The sequence below is a fragment of the Camellia sinensis genome, chromosome 4 (genome assembly GCF_055761805.1).
Source record: "Camellia sinensis isolate YWXY chromosome 4, ASM5576180v1, whole genome shotgun sequence".
Taxonomy (NCBI): domain Eukaryota; kingdom Viridiplantae; phylum Streptophyta; class Magnoliopsida; order Ericales; family Theaceae; genus Camellia; species Camellia sinensis.
This window is the reverse complement of record NC_138964.1, coordinates 113,720,386-113,743,127: the sequence shown is the minus strand read 5'-3', so window position 1 is coordinate 113,743,127 and position 22,742 is coordinate 113,720,386. Positions and strand designations below refer to the sequence as shown.

The window sequence follows — 22,742 nt, the reverse complement described above, 5'->3', positions numbered from 1 at the left end:
TTGACTATATTAATGGATTTAATTTGTATTCGTTTTGTTTAAGGTTGAGTTGAATTTAATTTGTATTAGCTTACATTAAATAATGTTTTTCTCTTTGTTTGCGTGGTGTTTAAATGTAAAATATTTGTTTATTTTAATTATTTATTATTGATTAATTCATTTATTTTTAATATAGTAGAACCTTGGTTCCAATCCGAACCAACCCGAGCTATATTGGGTTGGGTTAGGTTGGTTCTAATACATGATTAGTTTAATTTTGAATCCAAAAATTTAAAAGCAATCATAATTAGATTGGTTCTAAATTTAGTACCAAATCAAACTAAACCGGCCCATGAATAACCTATGCATGACAACATAATATTGCATTGAGATGTAGTGAGAGACTTAGAGATCCTTGTTCCAAATCATATTCACCAATGAAGAGATAAAATAAAATTAAGAAACATTGCTTATATATATATATATATATAGTGAGAGGGTAAAAAGTGTGAAGCTTGGGCTGAGCTGGGACTAGATATAAGTGAACCGAATTGTGGGCCGAGGTGAATGGGCTTCGCCACTGGGCCTTGTTAGCCCGGTCATGAATGACTGAGGTTAGCTCAACTTGAGTATTCTGAACCAAGGTATAGGGAACCGTGTTGTAAAAGCAAGGTGGAATCGAGCTAAATAAAGCAAGGTAGAACCGAGCTAAGGAAAGCTCGGTGAAATCTGCCGCTTTAGCATGTGTTAGCCCAGTTGTTTTGTCATATTACCGCGGTAAAACCATCTCACTTGGTTAGGCAGTAAAGGGCGTGTAGAAAGATGAGCATTACCTTTCTCTTTTCTAGGATGATTCTACCTTGGAGAATCAGAGTCCTACTAGGATTGTGCCACACGGAGTCTACAAAAGCTCATAGCAGGACCTATGTATAGGTATCACAATCTTTACCTTCGAATACACAAAGCTTTTTGTCTATTTACTAACTTAGGCATCGGAGAGGTATCCGGCACACACCTGCCGGCTAGCTCACGTTTGTGTTTTCAGGGAGTAAAGCGACGACGTTTGGAGGAGCGCAAACTTGATCAACAGGATTATACAAGGAGATTATTTCGTGCTCGTACAATTGGCGCCGTCTGTGGGAAGTGCACAAAGAACAATACCTTTTGATCAAGTTTTCTTCTCTAGTTGAAAACAATGGCACACAACGAAGACTTGCCGCAATCTGCTATTGATGGGAAAACCTCGGAGGGGGGTGCAAGGCGCTAAGGTCTACCCTCTGTCCCCCCCATGGCAGAATTAGAACCCCATCGACGGAACTCCCGGAGGGACACAAGGGAGAGACGGGGCAGTAGTCCTCGTCGCTCCCAAAGTCCTGATAGACAGAGGCGGAGGTTAGATCCTCAAGTTCTGGAAGATCGCGTAAAGGAGTAAGACGAGTTAATAAGGAGAATGGCGGCGAACATGGAGACAATGAAGTGCCAGATAAAGGGTAAAGGAGTAACGATAGGAGAGGGGCGCAAAGGCAACACGCCCCCTCGCCACTCAAAAGATCGTGAAAAACATACCACATCATCGCAAGTAGAAAGTAGGAGCCTTAGAACGGGCAGCACTCAATCAAGGACTTCCAGAACTCGTTACTCCCGGTCTGAGAGAACGAGAACTGAAAGGTCGTATACGGAGGAAAGTAGCTATCGGCCCTCGCACACGCACCAAACGACGTCTAGGCACACAGAGTTTCCTAGATCATCTGACCTACGAATAGTGCTTGAGGAAAGGGCGCGATGGAAGAAGGACACCAGGGCTCGCGACCCACGCAGAGTTTCAGCCCTACAGCGGTTGGCCCCTAGGGCGCATGAGAGTGTCGAGGTAGGGATGTCAATGCCGTGCCTTGCTTACGAACCAGTAGACAAAGTATTAGCAAGGTTACAGAGCTCGCCGTTCGTTCCGGCAATGAGAACGCACCACTACCTTCAGGCTTCCACCAACCCAAATTCACCACCTATGAAGGGAAGACAGACCCTTACATGCACTTAAGCCAGTTTCGCTAGGTTATGGCAGTATACCGGGGGAATAAGGCCTTAATGTGTTTCCTGTTTCCATTTAGTCTTGGCGACCTAGGTCTAACCTAGTTCGAAAGACTACCAGAAGGCAGCATAGCCTCATAGGCACAATTGGTAGAAACGTTCGTGACCAGGTTCAGAACGAATACCAAGACATAAGTGGAGATCGACCAGCTACTCTTCATTGACATGGGCGAAAAGGAAACATTGAGATCTTACAACAGGCACTATTGGGAGACCTTTAACTAGATTAGGGATTGCCCTACCAATCTTGCCATTGCACAATATAAGCGAGGTTTACCAATCAGTAACAAACTAAAGGACTCAATAACAATGATGCCACCCCTCACGATGGAGGCCCTAATGGAGAGGGTACATCAACATATCCGAGTAGAGGAGGATAGCGCTCGTGCTAAAGCAAAATCTGGCGCAACAACAATGCTAGATAAAAAGACTACAGCGAAAGTCAATACGGTGGAACAACAAAGCAAGAATGGGCACGGCAGGTTAGCCAACAGAGAGGACCCAGAAAAAAGGAACTTAAGAATCTGCACCGCCATTACCACAGTATTCAATAAACCTATCTATCGGATTCTCAGTGAAATACATAATGAATCCTTCGTTCAGCGGCTAGCCAAGCTGGGAGAGGCACAAAAAGATATGACGAGAGGTCCCGATGTACCTTCCATGATGAGAAGAGGCACCGCACTGAAAATTACACGCCATTGAGGCACCATCTGAAGGAGTTGGTGGCTGCTAGGCACCTGGACCAGTACATAGAATGGAGGACACAACCAGTCCCCCGGGACCTCAACAAACCAAACGGGATGCCAGTCAACGACCCACCCCAAGGCATAATGAACGTCGTACATGGGATCATTGAACCTGAGTGGGTATGTGAACTCAGGGGGATGATTAAAAAGGCTGAGCATTTGAGAGAGGTATTAAGTACACAGCCTACCATCAAAAAGGGCAGAACAGAGGCTACGAATGTCATATCCTTCTCAGACAAGGATCTAGCAAGGCTACATTGCCCTCAAAATGACTCACTAGTGGTGACTTTGCGCGTCAAAAATTTTGACATCAAGCGGATTCTGATTGACCAAGGGAGCTCATGCGAGACAATGTACTACGAGCTCTTCAAACCGCTGAAATAGATTTGGCACCTGCGACATCTCCCCTTGTCGGTTTCAACTCAATGCCAGAATGGCCGGTAGGCAAGATAATCCTCCCATTCAAGGCAGGAACCATGACAAAACAAGTGGAATTCTGGGTATTTAAGGTCTCCTCTACTTACAACATAATCTTGGGAAGGACATGGCTGCATGTCATGCGCTCAGTGGCGTCAACCTACTATCAGGCATTATGATTTCCCAACGAAACCGGCGTGATTGAAGAAGTCTTAGGATACCAAATCATGTCGAAGTAATGTTTCGTCACAATAAATGGAAGCCGTGCTGCAAAAGGGTTTGTACAGATGGTGGAAGAGCTTGAGAGCAATGAACTGTTTGCGGATGTCGGCAAAGCAGCTGAACAGAAGGCAGTGGAAGACTTGGTAGAGGTAAGGATAGATGAAAAAAACCTAGAAAAGTTCTTTTTGCTCGGCTCGTCTTTATCCAGCACTGAAAGAATAGAGGTCATGGAATTCTTAACCTCTAACATCGAAGTGTTTGCTTGGAAACCATACGACATGCCTGGTATTGACCCAAACTTCATTTGTCACCAACTTAATGTCCACCCAACTGTCAGACCAATTATATAGCGCACTTGAAGATCGGCGCTCCACTATGTGGAGATAGTGGCGGAGGAAGTGGGAAACTTGCAGGAGGCAGGAGCTATCAGAGAAGTACAATATCCCAGGTGGATCTCCAATACCGCAGTAGTGCCAAAGAAGAACGGAAAATGGCGTGTTTGCGTGGACTATAAAACAGTCAATAAGGCATGCCCAAAGGACAGTTTTCCCCTACCACGGATAGACCAACTGGTAGACCTGACGACAGGACACAATCGACTTAGCTTCCTTGATGCGTATAGAGGTTACCATCAGATCGCCATGTTTGAACCAGACCAGGAGGTCACATCATTTACAACGCCTAGAGGATTGTATTGTTACAAGGTCATGCCTTTTGGCGTAAAGAACGCAGGGGCCACATTCCAACGGATGGTCACCAAAATGTTTGAACCATTGTTAGGCAGAACAATGGAGGCCTACATAGATGACATGGTGCTCAAAAGCAAGGATGAGAAGGACCACATTAGGGACCTAGATGAAATGTTCCAAATTCTGAAGAAGAACAAGTTGCGTCTGAACGCATCCAAGTGTGTATTCGGCGTAGGATCAGGCAAATTCCTAGGCTTCCTGGTAACCAACCGAGGTATAGAAGCTGACCCCTCTTAGATCAAACCAATCCAGGATCTTGAGAGGCCTAACACAGTCAAAGAGGTACAACATCTCACTGGCCTAGCAGCCGCACTCAACCGGTTCATAAGTCAGTCGTTAGACAGATGTCGACCATTCTTCCAAGCATTAAAAGCCAAGTTTGGGTGGGATGAAGAATACGACCGCGCTCTAGAAAGCTTGAAAGAATACATGACCTCTCCACCGTTGTTAGTAGCCCCAGTGCTAGGAGAAGAGCTCCTTTTGTACTTAGCGGTTTCACAGCATGCAGTCAGTGCAGTGTTGGTCAGATTGGAAGGAATCCAACACCTGCTTATCTTTTATGTTAGCAAAACCTTTCTGGGCGCTGAAACCAGGTACCTATCATTAGAAGAACTGGCATTGGCTTTGATGATGGCCTCAAGAAAGTTATCACACCACTTCCATGCCCACACCGTGATCGTCCTAACGACTTTTCCATTAAAGGCCTTGTTTGAGAGGGCGGATTTTTCTGGACGAATCTTAAAATGGGCAGTGGAGTTGGGACAGTTCGACATCAAGTTTCAACCCAGAACCGTAATAAAAGCCCAAGCTTTAGCAGACTTTGTAGCTGAGTTCACTCCAGGAAGTCATCACATTTGCCCGGTCGACTTGACTGACGCAACTGAAGTAGGGGGGAAAGTGTAGCGGGAATTGTGCAGCCCCAACACAGGAGGCCCAACTACATAGCAAGCCAGACAGGCTTGAGGACAAGAAAGAAGGGACAAACCACGCTATTCCCAGCAAGGACTCATCAAAGAGTAAAGACTTGGGGCAGTCAGATAGTGAAAATCAAACCCCAACAGCAAGCATGAACTTGAAAGAGAACATCAGCAACACCCATGACCCCAAGACATCATCCGACCCCTCTACTTGCTGGAAACTATTCGTTAGCGAGATGAGGAAACTCTTCGTGGATGGAACATCCAATAGGCACGGTGCAGGACTTGGCATAGTCCTCATCTTACCAGATGGCCTAATAGTGGAACAAGCAGTCAACCTTGGCTTCCCAGCATCAAACAATGAGGCGGAGTATGAAGCACTTTTGGTAGGCCTAAAACCAGCACTTTTCATGAAGGCCACCGAGCTAATGATTTACAGTGACTCCCAGCCAGTAGTAAATTAGATTTCAGGTGACTACGAGGCGAAAGATGAGAGGATGGCCAAGTACCAAGAGTTGGTCAGAAAGGAGATCATGAAGTTCGAAGTAATACGAATAGAGTAGATCGGCCGAGAAGAAAACAGTAGAGTAGACGAACTGGCAGGTTTTGCTTTAATGGCAGATACATCTATCCCACATCCATTACTGATCGACTTCTTACCCAGACCAAGTATTGAAGAACCCGAAGTAGTTGAGGTATGTTGTGCCGAACTCGGCCCTTCATGGATGGATCCCATTATAGTATTCTTAAAAGACGACATCTTACCTAAAGAGAAGAAATAGGCCAACAAAATAAGAGCAAAGTCATAGCGATTTTGGATCTCTCCATCATTGGCGTTATACAAAAAATCCTTTACAAGACCTTACTTGAAATGTGTCTATCCTAGCAAGGTCGAGCATTTTTGTTCGAGAGACATGAAGGCGTATACGGAAGCCACCAAGGGGGAAGATCATTGGCCTACAGAGCAATCTCACAAGGGTATTGGTGGCCATACATGCAAGAAGATTCTGAGAAGTATGTCAAGAGGTGCGAGAAATGTCAGAAGTTCGCACACCAGATACACCAACCAGCCATAGAGCTTCTGCCATTAACTAGCCCATGGCCTTTACAATGTGGGGCTTGAACATAGTGGGACCACTTCCAACAGCACCCGGCAGCAGAAAGTTCTTTCTCGCAGCAACAGACTACTTCACAAAGTGGATGGAGACTGAAGCACTCGCATCAATAAAGGAGAAAGATGTAAAGAAGTTCGTCTGGAAGAATATCATCACTCGATTCGGCATACCCAAAGCTCTAATATCTTACTATGGCACTCAATTTGATGGAAAAATCTTCAGGGGCTTTTGCAAGGAATACAAGATAGAATTCTACAACTCTACATCAGCATACCCTCAAGCAAATGGCCAGGCAGAAGCTTCAAGCAAAGTCATCTTAGATGACTTAAATAAAAGGTTGGAAAGAGCAAAAGGCAAGTGAGCTGAAGAGCTTCCTCATGTTTTATGGGCTTACCGTACCACACCTTGGCGGTCAACTGGTGAAACGCCTTTTTCTTTGGCCTATGGCATGGAGGCAGTAATCTCACTAGAAGTAGGCCTCTCCACTATAAGAAGTGTTATGCCCAGACAACTGGACCGAACTAAGTAAACAGTCAATTTGCAAAAAAATTGTAAAGGCTTAGCTCGGTCACATAAGGGAAACGGGGGGTTTTTAGTTTGGTCGAACAGAAGGGCTAACACATGACCTCTAGCTCGGTTGGAGGTTAGTTTGCAATGTTATATCCAAGTGCTTAGTTCGGTAGTGATCAAGGCTACAAGTTTCCTAAACAACACCTGGCGTGGTCTTAAAACAACTTGGGATTTGCAAACAAGTTTCTAGTTCGGTCAAGTATGCACCTATCACAAACTGGCTCCTAGTTCGGTCATGGTGTTATTTTCGATCAAAAGGATCGCATTCCAAATTGATTGAAGATTCAGCTAAGGTGATCATGGTCTGGGGATGTGGTTTTTGAGTTTTCGTGGTCCTTACCCATTTGTGCAAAACTACAGAAGTGTGTTTTGGAAAATATATGTATATATATATGTCTATACTATACATACTCACGAAATAAACGAAAAAAAATGAAGGATTGAGTCACTTACAATTTTGAGATAATTGGATGAAGATCAAAACGGTGAAGATGCCAAGCTAGAGCACGAGCTTTACAGGCTCTATGGTCGTGAAAATGAAGATTCATAAGGAAAATGAGAGAAGATGAACAGTGGAGTGTTTGATTTGAAAAAAAATAGGGTTTTTTTATAATGCACTAAAATGGGCGGGATTGTTCAAAATTTCGGAGTACAAAGGCGACAGTGACAATTGTACTGGACCAGAGGGAGCAAGCCACGTGTCCAAGGGAATAGATAACGATTCATATGTACTGGAGAAGCCAAACAACGTACAAAGTAATTGACAAAACGTTTTTGAACCGGGCAAACCGGTAGTTCGGTAACGAATGAGCCTGGTCATGTCATTTGCTTCAATTCGGTCAGTTGGGAGGTTTTAGCTCGGCTAGAGAAGAATAGTCCCAAATCATGCGCTGCAGATGGAATTAAGGGGCAATTGAGAGGGTTAAAAGTGTGAAGCTTGGGTCGAGTTGGGACCAGATATAAGTGAGCCGAATTGTGGGCCGAGGTGAATGGGCTTCGCCACTGGTCCTTGTTAGCCCGGTCATGAATGACTGAGGTTAGCTCAGCTTGAGTATTCTGAACCGAGGTATAGGGAGCTGTGTTGTAAAAGCAAGGTAGAACCGAGCTAAGGAAAGCTCGGTGAAACCTGCCGCTTCAGCATGTGTTAGCCCGGTTGTTTTGTCATATTATCGCGGTAAAACCATCTCACTTGGTTAGGCAGTGAAGCGGGTGTAGAAAGATGAGCATTACCTTTCTCTTTCCTAGGATGATTCTACTTTGGCGAATCAGAGACCTACTAGGATTGTGCCACACGGAGTCTACAAAAGCTCATAGCAGGACCTATGTACAGGTATCATAATCTTTACCTTCGAATACAAAGAGCTTTTTGTTTATTTGCTGACTTAGGCATCGGAGAAGTATCCGGCACACACCCGCCAGCTAGCTCACATTTATATTTTCAGGGAGTAAAGCGACGACGTTTGGAAGAGCGCAAACTTGATCAACAAGATTATAAGAGGAGATTATTTCGTGCTCGTACATATAGCAAATAATCTAATTAATTACTTACCCAAATTATATAATCTCTCTCTAGTATCTTCTAAGGTACAACCCATTTCAACACTCCATTTATATGAATTTAGAAAATTTAATTAAAAAATAATATATAATTATAATTTGTTTCAAGTGTAAGTCCCACTATATAATAATTAAATTTAAACCATAAATCACTTTTCAAAAAATAAAATTCTTCATAATTTTTCATGATTCTTAATTTTTAGAGTAAACTAAAAATACATCTTTTGAGATTTGTTTAAAATACGAATTGTCTTATGTACTTTAAAAAATTACAAATATTCCCTTGGTAGAATTTTTTTATTTGATAAAATTAACTAAGAAAATGAAATTTCTAACCACTCTCCTATACAATGATAAAATTATATGAATTATTAATTGAAATAAATTTATAACATCATTAAAAATTATCGTCAATGACTTGATGATTTATGAATAAAAGATATCATTTGTTATAAAATTAAAAATTTAAAAAGACAAGATGTAATTATAAAAAATAATTTATATTTTAAATAAATCTCAAAAGATGTATTTAAAATTTAAGTTAATTTTTATGCTTGTATAAGTTGATTAAAGGGTGATATGTTTGTTGCTAACCGAGCATATGTTTCCTAATGGTAGGACAATAATAGGGGAAAGAGATGAGAGGGGGGATATGGGGGCCATTTCCCAAAATAAGTTAAATTTATAATTCAATTCTAAAATTAAGCTTAGTTTTGAAAGAATTCTCAAAATAAGCTAAATCGTGGTTCACAATCACGATTTCAACATATATGCGCCTGTCTCGCGTGAAATTTGGGAAGTCTTAAAATCGTGGTTACAAAACGCGATTTTGATTAAGAAATCGTGGTTACAAAAGGCGCTTTTAATTAAATTTTGTTTCTTCTGAAATCGCTGTTCTGAATCACGCTTTTATCCAAAAAAAAATTTCTTCTAAACTCGCTGTTCTGAACCACGCTTTTTGACCAAAATTTGTTTCTGCTGAAATTTGTGATTCCTAACCACGCTTTTTGACCAAACACACGCACTCACACAAACACTCTCACTCTCTCACTTTGACTCTGACACAAACATAAACAACCACTCACACACACAGTCACATTTATATATATATATATATATATATATAAATTTTATTTCATAAAATTGAAATCAATATTAAATATATATAATAATTTATAATAACAAATATATATATATATATATTTAATTATTATAAATTATATATTTATAATTTAATTTAATATATATATATAAATTATAAATTTAATATATATATATTTATAATTTATATATATATTAAATTATAAATATATATATATATACATATACATACATACATATATATATATATATATATTGAGTGTGAATATGTGTGTGAGTGGTTGTTTGTGTTTGTGTCAGAGTCAAAGTGAGAGAGTGAAAGTGTTTGTGTGAGTGCATGTGTTTGGCCAAAAAGCGTGGTTGAGAATAGCGAGTTCAGAAGAATTTTTTTTTTGGATAAAAGCGTGATTCAAAATAGCGATTTCAGAAGAAATTTTTTTTAATTAAAAGCGTCTTTTGTAACCGCGATTTCTTAATCAAAATCGCGTTTTGTAACCACGATTTTAAGACTTCTCAAATTTCACGCGAGACAGGCGCATATATGTTAAAATCGTGATTGTAAATCACGATTTAATTTATTTTAAGAATTCTTTCAAAATTAGACTTAGTTTGAGAATTGAATAGTAAATTTGACTTGTTTTAAAAAATGGCCGGGATATGGTCTAAGAAAAGGTCCCACATGACACACATGGACACACGTGATGTAGTTGTCTCCCAGGGTCTGGAGCACATTACTAGACACTCATTGTTGCATTGTATGTTTGGTGGATCACGGGGCTTAGACATCCAACCCACATTTTGTAGATGCCCCCCTATGCCTGTAGAATCAAATCTTCAATTTAAGATTAGCTTGTAAAGCGGGTTCGCTTTTTAATTTTTTTAATTTTTTAATTATTTTAAGTTTTGTTTGTCATGTATTAAAAAAATTAAAAAGTCAAAAAATTATTATTCTATTTAAATTATATCATCTTATTCAAGTCACATCATCACTTTAAATTCAACCCAAATCCAAATTATATTTCATAAAAAGTTAAAAAATATATTTATTTAGAACATTTCAAACCATCCTAAGTGTACTTTTTAGTTTGGAGCTACAAAGTCTCGTTTGGGAAGGATTTTTTGACTTTTTTAACTTTTTGTGAGAAAAAGAATATAATAATTATGGATTGAATGTGATATTTTGTCTTATTAAATTAAAAAATTTATTATATTCTTTTATAATTATTTTAACCAAAAAATCCCAAATCCCAACTTCCCAAACGACCTCTTAGTACTCAAATCAACTTTATTAGTTATTATAGTTGCTTTGTTTTGCCCATTAAAAAATAAAAATAAAAATAAAAATTAAAAAAAATAAAAAAAAAAAGAAGAAGAAGAAGAAGAAGTTAATGCCCTTGAAATGTGCACACAAAGTCTAGTTACCCCTAGAAATTTATTTATTATTAGTAATAGACTTAAATTACATGAAGTTGAACAACTATATTTAAATCGAATATAATTTGAAGTCCAACAACTAACACAATAAATAACTCTAATATAACTAGGAGAAATAAACAATTCAAGAGCTCCCCAATAAAAATTTTAAAAAAAAATCTAAAAAAAGAAAGAAATATGTCAATACAACTCTTATTATGGCATTGCTAAAATTAGACTTATTTTTTAGAGATTTTTATTGATAAATCCATTCTAGAGTTGTTATAACCCATTAGGTCCACTAAAGAATATGATAACCTGATTAGTCCCATGAACTTTTCTTTTTATTCCATAAGGTCCATTTTCCTAATTTAACATATTTTACTGGACTATTTTGCCCCCCATATATATATATGTATGTGTACAGTGTTATACGCATTTACATAATATGTGGCTGTTTACGTGGCTGTTTTCTCGGTGATTCAGTTTGGCAGTTTCCATTTTACGTTTCTCTTCGTCAAGCCAATTCCAAGAGATACGTTTATGTTTTGCATACTCGTTCGAAGGATTGGTGGTGCTAGGGTTTCATTGTTGGTGTTCTAGTCTGGTTCTGGTTCTGTGGTTTGCGAGTGAAGATGACGAAGAGGTAGCTGTTCGGCTGTCACATTTTCCGAGCTTTAAGTAGTTCGAATCAGTTGTGTTCGACTTTCTGGAGGATTGTAGGATTGCATGGTTAAGGTTAGTATCAATTTGATTGTGAATAAATGTTCAGTTCATTTGTATGATGAAGCAGATGCTCTGTTTTTTGATTGATGTGATTTGGATGCGCTGGCTTTTCAATTATATGCTTCTTACGTCGTCATGTGGAGAGGAGTACATTCATATTATGTGAAGAACAGTGTTAGTTCTCATTTTAGTTAGTTGTATGCGTCATGAGGATCTGTGTATATGATTTGATTATCAGTACATATGGCAATGTGAATGTTGACATTTTGTTAATGTGGATTATGTGAAGAATGTGGATGTTCTCATTTTAAATTGATGTTTACTTAATGAGGCTCTGTGTGGTGTGATATAATTCAGAGTGTATGTTTCAATGTAAATGTTCAGATTTTGTTAATATTATGTGAAGTTTGTTGGTGTTCTCATTTTTACTTTGATGTTTGCAATTTTGGCATCTTGTTAATATAAATGTGAATGTTCACATCTTTGTATTTGTGAATTATGGATTTAGCACCTGAACTGTACACGTAGTAATTTTTGATTAGTTGCACAATGTGATTTTTGATGTCGATTTTGATTAAATGTGTAGTTCTGATTTTACTTGGACGCATGCGTAATGAGGATCTCTGTAGATGATTTGATTATCAGTATGTAGGTCAATGTGGATGTTAACAATTTGTTAATGTGGATTATGTGAAGAATGTGGATGTTCTCATTTGAAATTGATGTTTGCTGAATGAGGCTCTGTGTGTGTCATATAATTTAGAGTGTCTGTTTGAATGTAAATGTTCACATCGCGCGAATATGATGTGAAGATTGTTGATTTTGTCATTTTACTTTGATGTTTCCTTAATGTTGACATGTTGTTAACAACAATGTGAATGTTCACATCTTCGTATTCTGAAGCATGGATTTAGCACTTCTGCTGTACGCGTTCTCATCCATTTTCTGCACAAAGTGAATTTTCATATTGATTTATATTAATGTTCATTGTTGTGGTTTTTGTGTTTTTATAGGAGATGGATACCTTTATGCTGTTGGTGTGTACATATGGTTGCAGTACAACTGTAATAAATGTTGCCCGCGCAATGTGTTATTCTCGTTTGGTGGAGTGTTTGTGTGAGAAATGGGATGAGTTGTCTGCTGGTTCTATTTCACTGTTCTGTAAACTACCTGGGATTAGGAAGTGTGATTTGGACAATGAGGAAGAATTTCAGAACATGTTACTGCTTGCTAAATCAATGGGGGTACAACATGTAGAAGTTGTGGTTGAGTTGAAAAGTGGTACTGTTCAGTCGACTAGTTTGGGATTGGTTCGTGTGGGGGTTGAGGAAGAAATTGATGCATTACGAAGATTTTGCCACCATAACGAGAAGGTGTTGTTGTCAGCCTCTTGGGCAAATGGTATTACGCATGTGGGACAACGGTTTGTTGGAGGTGCACAAGAATTTCGTGACGTTTTATGTAAGTACGCCATCCAATGTGGGTTTCAGTTTACATATGTGAAGAACGAGACAACAAGAGTTACTGCTGTGTGTGCGATGCGGGAGGAGAGGGGCTGCTTGTGGGCTATACATTGTAGAGCACAACGAGCAAATGATTTTTTCTACATCAAGAGTTTTAGTGATGTGCATACGTGTGGTACGGATGTCCGAACATCGAAGAATCCACGAGTTAGTTCGGATTTGGTGTCGAGTACCATATCTGAAATTGTGAGGGACAAGCCGTTGACTCGGCCGTGTGATGTTGTTACTATTTTGAAGAGGGATTATGGGCTAGATGTGAGTTACCACGTCGTATGGTTGGCTGTGGAGAAAGCAAAGGCTAGTATTCATGGAGATCACTCATTATCGTTTGACCAGCTGCGGTGGTATTCGGATGCGGTGATGCGGTACAATCCGGGGAGTTATGTCAATATTGACTATGATGCGAGTAGTCAACAGTTTCGTCGTTTCTTTGTGTCATTCGCTGCGTGTATTTCTGGGTTCAATTCTTGTCGGCCTTTATTATTCTTGGATGGAACATTCCTCAAAGGAAAGTACAAAGGTCAGCTACTGGCGGCAACGGCAAAAGACGGAAACAATGGTTAGTAATTTTTTTACCTCTATATTCATGTCAAGATTCACATTGACATGCATAGTACGGACAAATGAGTGATGGAGAAATTATAAGTACTGTGAACATTGACATTAGTATGCACTGATGTGAATGTTCACATCTGTGTCTGCTGATGCCTGGAATGTGAACATTCACATTATTTTACATTGATCCATTCACAGTATTGTACATCTGTGCCTGCTAATGATAGTTGTGTGAACATTCACATTCAGATCAGTGTATACTACTGTCAGTTGATCTGTTAATGAGCATTACTGTGATTGGTCATATTATCAGTTGCTGAACAATCAAAAATGAATTATTGATGGGCGTTAATGTGAATGTTCACATTATCAATTGCTGAACAATCACATGACCTGTTTCGTTTATATTGTTTTCTATTCATTTTGGAATACTGTGAACAGTTGTGTATTGGTGTTGTGTTGTAGGTCTGTTTCCTGTTGCATTTGCGGTTGTTGATTCGGAGACCACGGCGAATTGGTCGTGGTTCTTGCATGAACTTGGGAAGGTTGTTGATGGTAACCGTAAGATTACTTTTATTTCGGATCGTAATCTTGGCTTGTTAGAAGCTATGCCGAAGGTGTTCCCATCGGGTCATCACGGTTATTGCTTACAGCACTTGAAGAGCAATTTAAGAGACCGGATGAAAGGAATTGATAATGGCTTCAGGGATCACCTAGTAAGTAGTTTGGGTGATTGTGCTTATGAGCCAACTGTGGTAGGGTTCCATGAAAAGCTTGCAAAATTAAAAGAGGAGGGTAAACAACGAGCACATGATTTCTTCAAGGACTTGGCACCTGAGCACTGGGCAAATTCATACTTCAGGTAATAACAGTTTCATAAACTGTTCCATTGGGCAAGTCAAAATGGTAGCGATGTGAATTATCAGTTACGATTTGTAAAAATATTCCAATTGTGTTTCACGTTCAATGTCAGTGATGTGAATGTTCACATCTGATAGCAATGACTCATTTGAATGATGTGAATGTTCAAACAAGTTGTCATATTTTGCTGTTGTTAACATTCTCATCATTCTGTCATTTAAGTTGATGTTAGTGTTCACATCTGTGCATCGTGTAAGTTGATGTTAATGTCCACTGCGAATGGTGTTAATGTTCACATCAGTCAACGTGAGTGTTCAAACCTGTTAACTTTCGGGGTGTAAAATGTTTGTGATATTGTGCAGGGGCATGCGTTATGGGGAGATGACTTCCAATGCGGCGGAGTCATTTAATAACTGGATTAAAGAAGCGCGTAATCTTCCTATCACTCAAATGGTGGACACAATTCGTACTCAGTTGATGCGGCAAATGTCTGCACGGCGTGACCAAGCAAACAAATGGAATGAGCTTATTTGTCCTACATTTGAAACAAGGCTTATGGATTCGTTCAATAACAGCAGGTCTTGGCAAGTTAGCAAAGCCAATGAGAATGTGTTTGAAGTACATTCGATACCATCTGTCACTGTTGATGTTGCGAGGCGTACATGTTCGTGCTTCAAATGGCAAATTAACGGATTCCCATGTGACCATGCTGTTGTTGCCATTCAGAAGAGCCGTTACAATCTCAATGATTGTGTGGAACATTACTTTCATGTACAGACATATCGTGGAGCGTATTCGGGTGCCATATTCCCTATACCATCGGTGGAGAAGCCGTCTTTTGATCCCATGGACTTCACTATATACCCGCCAACTGTGAAAAGACCACCCGGAAGGCCGAAAAAGAATAGGATCCCATCAAGGGGTGAGAAACTTAAGCAAATAAGGTGCGGGAGATGTGATAAGCTGGGGAGCCATAATCGGAAGTCATGCAAGGAGCCGATATAGGATGTACATTTTTCATTTTAACGTTGTGTTTTACATTGGATTCTTATATTCATTTGTGCCTTTTCATTTTCTTTTTCTGTACGAAACTGATTTTTTGATACAGTTGTAACGATAAATACATGATGTGGACATTCACACTTACGTAAACGAATCATATTATGTGAATACTTGCACATGGGTTGAACGTTTTTACCTTATTGTTGTCAATGTCGACATGAATACAAGATGTGATGTGAACTTTCACATTCATGAAGATTGACATGGTGTGAACATGTACAACTGTTACGAATGTAAAGAAATGTGAATATTCACACCTGTTCATGTTACCCGTAATGATGTCATGCAAACAATGTGTACATTCCTGCACAAGGTATGTGTGTTACATTGAAAACTAGTTCCACAAATCGCATCAAATATGCTCATCAAAACACGGCATTATGAATATCATAAGTGATTATGAACATTCACATCAGTGTTGAAACAGTGAACAGTCATAGCTGTAAACGTTAGTGCATATGAATATCGTAAGTGAATCTAAACATTAGTGCATATGCATTTGAATATCATAAGTGAATGCTCATCACAACACGGCATTATGAATATCGTACGTGAGTGTGAACATTCACATCAGTGTTTGCAATTGATATGAGCAACCACAAATGTGAATGTTCACACATGTGTATGTGATCCGTAATTATGTCACGTAGACCAAGTGTACACTCCTGCACAAAGTATGTGTACTTAACAACAGTCAGGTTCAAACATTTGCAGAAATTTTTCTCACAACAACATAGCAGTATGCATATCGTACGTGACTGTAAACATTCACATTAGCGGTACAATTGTGGACATTCACATATGTAAAACATAACAACACCAAAAGTAGTTCAAAATTCGCAGCTGCCTTTTTCCTATTAACAGATGTTGTATCACTGTTTTACAATCAGTTGCTGTGTCAAAATATCAACGCTTTCCATATTAACATTCAAACCGACTGTTGGTTAGTTCGTAGGTGGACACCCCCCACCTATAGGTTTTAAGGAAGCTCTGATTTCTTATGATTCAAAAAACTATGCACTAACAAATCTCGTAGTCCACACCATTCTGCACTACTGAGGCTGCCCACAATTTCTTCATGATATACGTGTGCCCGCATGATGTAACATACTGCAGGTCCGCAGTCCACTCTGTAAATGTGAAATGGTTTTGATTAGCAGTTGACAGGAATATTTGCATAATGGTTGTGGAGGATTTGAAAAAAAATTTACTGAGGCTTACGAGGCGTCGCCTTGTTGAGGACAGACATCAACACTTTTGGTTGGTTGTGCTGGATTTTGGCCTGCTAACTTAGTGTGTAGCGGTGATGACTCGCCAATAACGGTCACAACATGCTCAATGTAGTTCCTCTGTGTATGGAATTTCACATTAGGGACCAACAAACATATGTGTGTGTACAGTCATTTAATGCACGAGAACAAGTCATGTTTGTGTTGAAAAATAGACACTTACAATTTCCTGTGCTTGGTCGATATGCGGGTCATGTATGCCTGGTCTTGGGCGCAACGAGTTGTAATGCTTCCACAAATTTTCTTTAGCATCATACACAACTGTCGTCCAGTGGTACTCATGATGCAATGGGAATAGTAGGTATCTCTCTCCTTGGTAGTTTCTGACATGTGCGTCAATGTGTTTACTCCTTTTGCGAGGATGGTACTCTCGTATCACTTTCTGTACACATTTGACAAATAATTAATGAACTGTGAAGTTTCACAGTCACATTACAAGTAATGGAATGATAGATTTTACCAAACACATGCTCGTGAAGATCAATGAGGCTTCATCTGAAGTTGGGTTGACCACCTCTTGTTGTTCATGCAACAGTTCAGCATATGCATCTATGAGCTGCACAAACATGGGGTCATATTATGAATATCGTACATGAGTGTGAACATTCACATCAGTGTTCACAATTGCTATGAGCAACCACAACTGTGAATGTTCACACATGTGATACAACATCAGTGTGTGTGTGTCTGTGTGTGCAAATGCATGAAGACTGAATTATATTTGTAATTGCATACATTGCTGTGTATTGATTCCTCCTTGATAAGGTTGACAATGTCATCAAAATACACATGTGTAGCCTTCGAATCTCCTTTCCACACCAGCAGCCTGTGCATTATTTAACAAACCAATGTAAATATTCACATTGCATATATCTCAACAACCCAAAAAAACTGAACAGAGTTAGGAATATAGACTATTACGGAATGTGAATGTTAACATTGGATGTTTGCACAGTCACTTACTCATCGCCTCCATTTTTTTGTAAAGCTTGGACCTTTTGTTTGTCATGTTTGGACATCTTGGCCCAGACTTTGAACTTCTTGGTGAAGGATAATTTTTTTGGCTGCTTCGCTGGTGGGTGTTCCTCCTCATCTTCAACCATTTCTACTGGAGGGGGCTGCTTTTGGCCAGGTAAATCTGGGTATTGGAAGTCAGGCAGTCGATGTTCTTTGCGATCTTTTTCCTTTATACGCTTGACCCTAGAAGGTGGGCTGAAATTGTGTTGCATTGGGCTAGGGGGTTGCCTTTCTGACATAGCTTGTGTGACAATGTGGACTGACTGGTCATCGTAAAGATCCTGAAGAATTGTTTTATCGCATTCTAAGTCGATGACCAGCTGCGTTAAGCGTTTGATTTCTTGATCCTTCTGCTCCATGGACTTCTTCATTTCGATATTCACGTTGGGCGGGCTGGTCTGGTTAAACAATCTATGCTCAAGATCAGCTATGACTCTTGCCCTCAACTCCCATGAAAATTGAAGGTGTTTGTACTTTGCTTCCCATTGCCTTATGACGCCCCAAGCCTTCCGATTTTCTTGGATAAGGACGTCAATGATATCAGGGTGGTTTGTGTCTGGTATTACAATAGCTCTGTCATAATGTTGGCTGGTAAATGGAATGTCAATGTCCTCATCACTGTCCTTCAGGTCTACCCCATCCCCAGAAAAGTGGGAGCTGCTGCCACTGTGTTGTTCTCCCTTGATGTCAGAAATGTTGGGACATTTTCTGCCTGGTTCATAAATTTCAGGCTCCACCTTCAATGTTTTACGCTTGAACTTTTGTAATTCTGTTGGGATTGCAAAGAGTTCACCGGCATTAACCTGGAAATGAAAAAATTATGTTAATTAACGCATATATTTGGGTGGTGTTATAATGTGAATGTTTGGATCACTAGTTGAAGGCCCTACCTCATTAAAACCCAAATCTGCTAAGGAGATGGTTTTCATCTTCTTCTGCAAAGCAGTCAGATCCCACTTCACACAGCGAGGAAAAGCATTGGGTCTGTGAGGTTGGAGGATGGTTGTGTGCTCACACAACCAGTACTTCAATAAAACAAGAATCGCATATTGTTATTTAGCATTTGCAGAGTAATGGCAACCTATGTGAACATTAATCACAGTGGCATTGTTGTGAACATCCCAGTAGCACATTGTCATTGAATGTGAACATTCACATCTGCTAACCGTGAACGATGTGGCACTGTTGTGAACATTCACAGAGTTATGTTATGAGTCAATGTGATCAGTCACATTAACTGCTTCAGATGTGAACATTCACAGTAGTGAAAACATAATTGCCTACAGAGCAGTGTGGTAAACATTCAGGGTGGTACATTATCATTGAATGTGAACATTCACACTGTTCACATTTGAATCACTGATGTGAATGATGACAGAAACATAAGTGCTTTGGCACTGTTGTGAACATGCACAGTAGTATGTTATGATCAGTGGTTCAGATGTGAACATTCACATATGTGAAATACAATTGCCTATGGACATTCACATCAGAGGTGCAGATGCCAATGTTGACAGTTGGCTTAGATGAAAAACACTGGAGGACATTTCAATCTTACTATTGGAAAACATGGGTACTTACCATCAATAACATGACACAGCCGGTGACTTTTGCTGGATTTTTGTCATTTTGGGAAATAGACGATGTCAACATTGTCCTAATTTGCTTCGCCCAATCATATTGTTGCATGCTTTCCAGTGGGACCATATGTGCGTAGTAGCCCCATCCTATTGTCTCTCCGCTTGTTGAGAAAAAAAGCTTCTGGCAAGCATACATGCACACTAGTCGGGCAACTTCTTCGTTGTCATCTTTCTTTTTTCCTTTCAATGCCTCGGTCAAAAGGGTTTGTATCCACTTTGAAGTCAACCGGCTTACGTTTTTGCATTTTCTGTTTACAATGCCAGTCTTTGGTTTCGCACCGTATGTTATGTCCATTGGCTTGCTGCCACAGTCCACACCGAAAATCAGCTTGATGTCGCTGTTGTGTATTTTCATCTTCTTCTGCCCAATGTAGAAGGCATCCTCTGAAGCTTGGTACATTTGTAGTACATGCACAACAACATCATCATACTTCATGCATTTATCCAGGTCAATTTGATTGTTTCTCAATGCGTCAAACAAATTCCAAAAAGGGGTTTGTCGAAGGCAGCGAAGCTGTGCTTCTGTGAACTTGGTGGTTTTCATTAATTTGACCAGTCCTGTCATATTAGATCTGTAGTTCACATGGCGCTTGTCGACATTGGTGCAAGTATTTGTTTTTGGGGTTTCTTCCTTCGCATGGGACTCATCTCTTTTTCTCTTTCCGGTTTTCTTGTGTGCGACGTCTGCAAAATGGAGCATTTAAAAAAAAATAAGTGAAGGCTCATGTGATTAGCATAGTCGAACAGATGTGAACATTCACACTATTCCACTGGTGTGCATGTTCACAGTTGTGTGCGTTGGTGTGAATCACCAGAGTTTGTTTGTGGTTGTGAACATTCACATAGGAGCAGGACCAATAATATCTGATTGTCCTAAAATCGTCAGGGAATGTGAATGTTCACAGCATATACCAACAGCACAAATAAAATCTGACTCTCTTAAAATTTTCAAGCAATTTGAATGTTCACAGCATAGAACAACAGCACCAATAATAGCTGACTCAACTAAAATTTTTCAGACAATGAGAATGTTCACATCCTACATCAAAAGCACCAAAAATATCTGATTGAAGTAACAAATTCATGCAATGTGAATGTTCACATAGTACAACATTAACACCAACGACATCTGACTCTCCTAAAATTTCCAGGAAATGTGAATGTTGACAGCGTAGAACAAGAACACCAATAATATATGACTGTCCTAAATTCTCAGGCAAATTTTTCAGACAATGTGAAGGTTCACAGCCTAGCCCAAAAGCACCAACAATATCTGATTGAACTAAAACTTTCAGGCAATGTGAATGTTGGCATGGTAGAACATTAACATCGCCGACATCTGACTCTACAAAAATTTCCAGCAAATGTGAATGTTGATAGCATAGAACAACAACACCAACAATATCTGTATTGTGTAAATTTCTAGGCAAATTTTACATTCAATGTGAATGTTCACAGTAGAACAAAAGCACAAATAATATCTGATCGAATTTAAACCTTCAGTCAATGTGAATGTTCATATCGTATGTCATTAACACCACCGACATCTGACTCTCCTAAAATTTGAAGGGCATGTGAATGTTGACAGCATAGAACAACAACACAAATACTATCTGAATGTCCTAAATTTTTCAGGCAAATTTTCAGACAATGTGAATGTTCACAGCCTAGACCGAAAGCACCAATAATATCTGATTGAACTAAAACTTTCAGGCAATGTGAAAGTTCAATAATATCTGAATGTCATAAATTTTCAGGCCAATGTTCCACACAACGTGAAATTTCACATACTAGCCCAAAAGCACCAATAATATATGATCGAACTGAAACATTCAGGCAATGTGAATGTTCACATCGAAGAACATTAACACCACCGACATCTGACTCTCCTAAAAATTCCAGCAAATGTGAATGTTGACAGCATAGAACAACAACCCCAAAAATATATGACTGTCCAAAAATTTTCAGGCAATGCGAATGTTCACAGCCTATAACAAGATAAACCAATAATATCTGATTGTCCTACAATGTTCAGGCAATGTAACTGTTCACAGTTTCCAACAAAAAGAACAACAACAGAATTGGCCAAAGTGTGTCAATGCCTGTGAATTTTCACAGCATACAACAACAACACCATTAATACCTGATTACGCAAACATTTTAACTCTATGTGAATGTTCATATCTGTTACCCACAGCAACAGAAAAAGAACTGGCCAAAAAATTTTTGAAACCATGTTAATGGTCACAGCATTGGACAACAACGGGGTAACATCTGGAATAAGTTGATCATCAAACCATTTCCAATCAATGTGAATGTTCACATTTTTCAATAATAACAACTACAACTATAACATTGTCGATTGTTGACAGTTGTGAACACAATGTAATGGCAAGTGTAATGTTTATGAGTGCAAAAATGAAAAAATTTAGGGATTACGATTGAGGGGTTCAGAATAAATGAATGCTTACGTTTTTTGCCCATTTCGACGACAAAGATGTTGAGACGAAGGGACGATTCGACGAAGAAACGTATACAGTTTTCTGGGCGTACGAACGGCGAAGAAGATGATGAGACGATGTGACGATCGAACGAAGACAGGCTTCTCGGCGTAGGGATGGGGAGAAGATGATGAGACGATGTGACGATGCAACGATGGAAGGAATACAGTCTTCGGGGCGTCGAGGCGATGTGGAATATGGTTTGGATTTCTGGACTCTAGAGGTACTGTGCGTGATTTCTTGCGCAAGAATAGAGAGGGGAAGAGAAACGGTTATTAGATTCAAAGAGAGAGAGAGAGAGAGGGACGCGTGTTTTTTAGGGCTTTTTGGTCTTTTTGTATAAAATGGACCTAATGGAATATTATAAAACAGTATGGGTTTCCTGGAACTCCACTCTTAGAGAATGGATTTACTAAAAAAGCTCTCTATTTTTTAAACTTAATGATATGACAATTAATTAAAATATTTAAGATATATATATCTTTCTCTCTCTCTCTAATGTCTTCTGTAATTAGTAACTAATTATCTCACTTGTACATCATTTAACATGAAAAGTGGATTAAAAAACAAATTTGTGTATCATTTTCCTTCTTATTATATAGGTATCTTGAGTGACACTGACATAATAATTCGGTAAACACACCTTGATTCTCAATTTTTGTGAGATTTACAGGGACTTACATGAGTCTCACAA

At 39.3% G+C, this 22,742-nt stretch overlaps 2 protein-coding genes across 2 annotated transcripts; one reads left to right on the top strand and one right to left on the bottom strand.

The window, feature by feature from the left end:
* The first annotated feature begins 11,359 nt into the window (after positions 1 to 11,359).
* On the top strand, positions 11,360 to 15,709 carry LOC145823407 (uncharacterized). The gene is made up of 4 exons (XM_082922952.1): positions 11,360 to 11,612; positions 12,614 to 13,682; positions 14,144 to 14,540; positions 14,902 to 15,709. The coding sequence occupies exons 1-4, from the start codon at positions 11,604 to 11,606 to the stop codon at positions 15,542 to 15,544; spliced, it is 2,118 nt and encodes a 705-aa protein (XP_082779078.1). The 5' UTR covers positions 11,360 to 11,603; the 3' UTR covers positions 15,545 to 15,709.
* Positions 15,710 to 16,433: 724 nt separating this feature from the next.
* Positions 16,434 to 21,729, bottom strand: LOC145823982 (uncharacterized). Its single transcript, XM_082923561.1, has 13 exons — positions 21,691 to 21,729; positions 21,552 to 21,591; positions 21,353 to 21,436; positions 20,650 to 20,892; positions 20,460 to 20,552; positions 19,489 to 20,231; positions 18,798 to 18,932; positions 17,854 to 18,710; positions 17,626 to 17,716; positions 17,351 to 17,446; positions 17,054 to 17,272; positions 16,823 to 16,950; positions 16,434 to 16,731 (listed from the first exon to the last, which is right to left on the bottom strand). Exons 1-13 carry the CDS (start codon positions 21,727 to 21,729, stop codon positions 16,581 to 16,583), a joined length of 2,919 nt encoding a protein of 972 aa, XP_082779687.1. The 3' UTR covers positions 16,434 to 16,580.
* Between the last annotated feature and the right edge of the window lie 1,013 nt (positions 21,730 to 22,742).

Coding starts and splice junctions, on each gene's coding strand:
- LOC145823982 (XM_082923561.1), bottom strand. CDS start 21,729: ATGAACATTCACATAGAGTTAAAATGTTTGCGTAATCAG. Junction 17,717..17,853: donor CAAAAAAATGGAGGCGATGA/GTAAGTGACTGT, acceptor AATAATGCACAG/GCTGCTGGTGTGGAAAGGAG. Junction 16,732..16,822: donor CCTCAACAAGGCGACGCCTC/GTAAGCCTCAGT, acceptor TCACATTTACAG/AGTGGACTGCGGACCTGCAG.
- LOC145823407 (XM_082922952.1), top strand. Junction 13,683..14,143: donor GGCAAAAGACGGAAACAATG/GTTAGTAATTTT, acceptor GTTGTGTTGTAG/GTCTGTTTCCTGTTGCATTT. Junction 14,541..14,901: donor TGGGCAAATTCATACTTCAG/GTAATAACAGTT, acceptor GATATTGTGCAG/GGGCATGCGTTATGGGGAGA.